This window comes from Frankliniella occidentalis, unplaced genomic scaffold (genome assembly GCF_000697945.3).
Source record: "Frankliniella occidentalis isolate FOCC.00 unplaced genomic scaffold, Focc_3.1 Scaffold484, whole genome shotgun sequence".
Taxonomy (NCBI): Eukaryota; Metazoa; Arthropoda; class Insecta; order Thysanoptera; family Thripidae; genus Frankliniella; species Frankliniella occidentalis.
The window spans coordinates 54,411-58,387 of record NW_026267602.1 but is presented as its reverse complement, the minus strand read 5'-3'; the positions used below and the strand labels follow the sequence as shown (position 1 = coordinate 58,387).

Sequence of the window (3,977 nt, the reverse complement as noted above, 5' to 3'; positions counted from 1 at the left end):
GGGGGGGTAAGGTGTAATGTAGATAGGTGGCCGCAAGCGAGCGAGAGTGGGGGAAGGCAGATCCTTCGCGCCACTCCGCTGACCGGTTTTAAACGTGCTGGGTGCACGCTGGACCGGGTATTAGAAGGTAGCAAGGGTCGGCTTTAGGCTGGGCGGCCGTGCTAGGGTCGAGCTCGAGCCTCAGGAGGTGCGGTTCCGGGTCTGGCCGGGCGTAGGGGCTCACAAGCGCAACCGATCGCAACCGCAACGGCTCGCAAGCGCAACGGCTCGCGAGCGCAACGGGTCGCAAGCGCAACGGGTCGCAAGCGCAACTGGGTCACAAGCGCAACGCGTCACAACCGCAACGGGCCACTAATGCAACGGGTCGCAAGCGCAACGGGTCACAAGCGCAACCGCGGGGAGCTGCCTGTTAGACGGCATCGACTATAGACGAAGCTAGGAGCGGGAGCGGAGCGCGCAGCGAGCCTCTGGATGAGAAATCAACCGAGCCTTTGGTCGCTGTCGCTGTGCACTTCTCGTGTAGAATGTGATACCTCTCAGACACTTTTAAACGTTTTGACACACGCACTGCGCCCGCGTTGGCGCGGCAGCGATTACTCTTGCGGTAAATAAATAATTATTGCTGAGCTTAACTTGAACTTGAAATTAAACTTTAACTTTAAATGCTCAGCTCTGTCAGGAAGCGCAAGGGGAGACCGCCCGGAAGACGGCGTGAAGTTAGGCGCCTGGCGTGAGACGTGGGATGTGAGGTGGACAGGCATGCCAACCAAAATCGAGAAAACATTTTAATTTTAGCGCGCCGCACGCCAAGGTAGACGCACATTTAGCTCAGCTTCACACGGTTTTAACGTGCGTCTACCTTGTTAATGGTGTTGAAGTGAGCTGGAAGTCGGGAAACTTCGGTGTGAGTGGTGTATCCGGCGGCGGCGTTGCCCGCGGTGCACTCACCGTACATTTCGACGCAAGTGATTTGTACTCGCAGAAGTGTGTGTACTCCGCAGATTTTGTGCATTCGGTTACTTCAATTCGTCGCCGTTCTGTACAACTCTGGTTGCGTTTCTCCGAGAAAGGTTACGATCAGTGGCAACGTTGAAAGGAGCCGAGATTAACATTTCTCCTTGCTTTGATGTAAATGTGTGCGGCGCTGCGCCGAACGAGCTAACCCCAGCGAAGTAAGTGCTACTTTCGGGCACAATTCGCTGCTGTGTCATGTGTACCATCTACTTTGTTGTGATTTGTATCAGCTGGTGTGTGTATTCGTATTTCATCAGCCGTACATTCAAAACGTTATCCATTTCATGCCGTCAATACGCCGGCTCGCCGGCCTTCTGTACAACTCGTGTTGCCTTTCTCCAAAGGTGAGGAAACAAACCTAACCTCCGTGAGCTTGCAGTTTTGTTTGCTTGGCAACTCCGCTTGTCAGGTGGATGCTTATCTTTGCACTGTTTTTTTGGTCCGGGCGCAGTGCGTAGGTCAAAACGTTTGAAAGTGTCTGAGACGCTCCGCTCCCGCTCCTGGCTTCGTCTATAGTCGATGCCGTCTAACAGGCGGCTCCCCGCGGTTGCGCTTGTGGCCCGTTGCGCTTGCGACCCGTTGCGGTTGTGGCCCGTTGCGGTTGTGAGCCGTTGCGCTTGTGACCCAGTTGCGCTTGCGACCCGTTGCGCTTACGACCCGTCGAGCCGTTGCGCTTGCGACCCGTTGCGGTTGCGATCGGTTGCGCTTGTGAGCTACGTCGCTTTCCGGGCTCGTTAATCCCTTTTGAGTACCCGGCGGCGCGCGCGCTGCCCTGAAAGTGGTTGACGAGGAGATGCACAGTCTGTTCTGGGCATGTCAGATCCACCAAAGAGAGCGGTTGCGGCCACCTATCTACATTACACCTTAGGGGGGGGGGGGGCGATGTGGACAAGACTGTCACAGGTGGACTAACGTCTTCATCTACCTACTTCGCATTGTACTCTCAATAATTTCGCGAAAATTTGTCTTACCGGTGGAAATGGGCAATCCTTATCTGGGTCGTTGAAAACTCGTTTCATTGCTTGTCGCCAAAATAGGCGGTAGTGGGTCTTCGCTGCTGTGCAGACATTAGGCATACTCGCTTGGAAAAAGTTCTCCTTCCAACCGGCAACATTATTCCAGGATGCTAGATTGCCAACGGCCTAATAAACAGAAATTGTGTTAAACATCGCGTGTGATACACATTCAAGTAATCACTTGATCACCAAAAACTATACGCCAGTGTGGAGATTAGGATATATTTTCTTTGCCGCTGAAGAATATGAAATATTGCAATACGGACTAGCCTCTCGCAGGATTGCAAACTATTCCATTTAACCGTAAACACACAGTGTAATCAGATGCTAAAATATTTCAAAGAATTTCGTCGCAATACGAAATAACTACTTAAAATACGCGGTTTAAAAATTCTTTTTAACGTTGCAAAGAAAATAGTTAGCAAGCATGTTAAAGCGAAGGTCAGTTGCGTTAAACTATGGTTAAACAAGTAGGCCCTTATTCCGCCAAACGTAGCTCCCAGTTTGGCCGAAGCCTGCATGGCCTAGCTCATCCATTTTTGTACATTTCTAGAGATAGACATCTCTCAGACAGCTATAAATCATCTTGCTACCAACGAATGTATTTATAATCGTCTAAATTGAGACTACCTGTATGTGCCGAGACCGTATGACAATAGCAAACATGGATCATTTTTCAGAAAACCGTGGTCTTGGGGTCGATGAAAGTGTGATGAGCATAATTTTGTTTCGTTGCTACGTAGTTTGAACCTATTAGGGAAATATCCCGTGCGAATTAAGTTTCCTGATCCAATACATTAGGAGCTACAGGGAATTCCCATGACTGCGAATTATGATCCATGTTTGGAGGGGGGTACCCTAACATGGATCACCGAGCTAGAGTATTCTCCTTCACATATGTGATACACAACAGTATTAGGGGAAGGCAACTTTTTTTTGTTTTATCCCAAAACAACCCCTTCCCCCGTTTAGGGGTTGTGATCCATGTTTGGACGCTGACCCAAACATGGATCAAAACTTAGGCTCGTTCGGATACGTTTTGTAAGCTCGTCTGTCGACGAAATGAATAGTTTCTTATACCATCTCATCCCAACGTGTTCCTCTGTCTATTCTGCTCACGGAATTACAACTTGATCTCGCTCATTTGCATCTCCTGGGCGGATAGGGTCTGGAAAAGTGGCATTTCATTTGACTAGAATTTCTATTATTTCCTATTATTCCTGACTAATCACGTGATATAGACACTCCGATTCGTGGGAGAAATGTTGCTTGAAACCGGTTCTGTAAACTTAAAAGAAAGGTTTTTGAAATTATTGTATTTTCTTGCTGTCACGGGATCCTAAGGGCGCTAAGAGTGGAAAGGGACCTAATATGTGATCCAGGTTGCCTACCCGGACCTCTCGTAAGGCGCAATAAAGGATGTGAACGCTTGTAAAAATTTTCCTACAAGAAATTTGTGATGCTTGTTTGCATCAATCCCTTTATTTTGGTCATATTTTGCCGTGTGTAAAGTGGCATCACGCATGAACGATTTCTAATGACTGATTTTGAGGTGCAAACTCAAGAACTTATTTGAGGAGGGTTCAAATTCTATGTTTTTAGCCCGCCCTTCTGCTTTGAAAAAGCTATCCAGCGGGCTTATGCAAACGACCCCGTGTCTGTCTGTCTGTCTGTTCCACAAGAAGGATATGTGCTAGAGACTTGAAATTTTCAGGGTATCTTAAGGCGGTAGGAGCGCACGGCCAGTCTGGGAATGGCTGCGTATTAAAATGTTTTGGTGGCGTCCGAACGGTCGGGCAGGCCCTGCGGGGTGCGGGCGGGTGCGGGGGAGGTGGGACTGCACACTCCCGAGAGGCGTGACGAATCCAGATGGCGAGGACCCCGGCCGCCGGGGTCTGCCTCGACGCGTCCTGCCTCCCTCGAGCTCCGGGCCAGCTCTGCCTTGGC

At 49.8% G+C, this 3,977-nt stretch overlaps 1 protein-coding gene across 1 annotated transcript in view; it reads right to left on the bottom strand.

Moving 5' to 3' along the window:
• LOC113215482 (uncharacterized) overlaps window positions 1–3,977 on the bottom strand; it is a 37,241-nt gene that overhangs the window by 12,076 nt on the left and 21,188 nt on the right. The window contains exon 3 of the mRNA XM_026435107.2: window positions 1,986–2,156. Within this exon, the coding sequence (XP_026290892.1) occupies window positions 1,986–2,156 (171 nt within the window). The remainder of the gene's footprint in view (window positions 1–1,985; window positions 2,157–3,977) is intronic.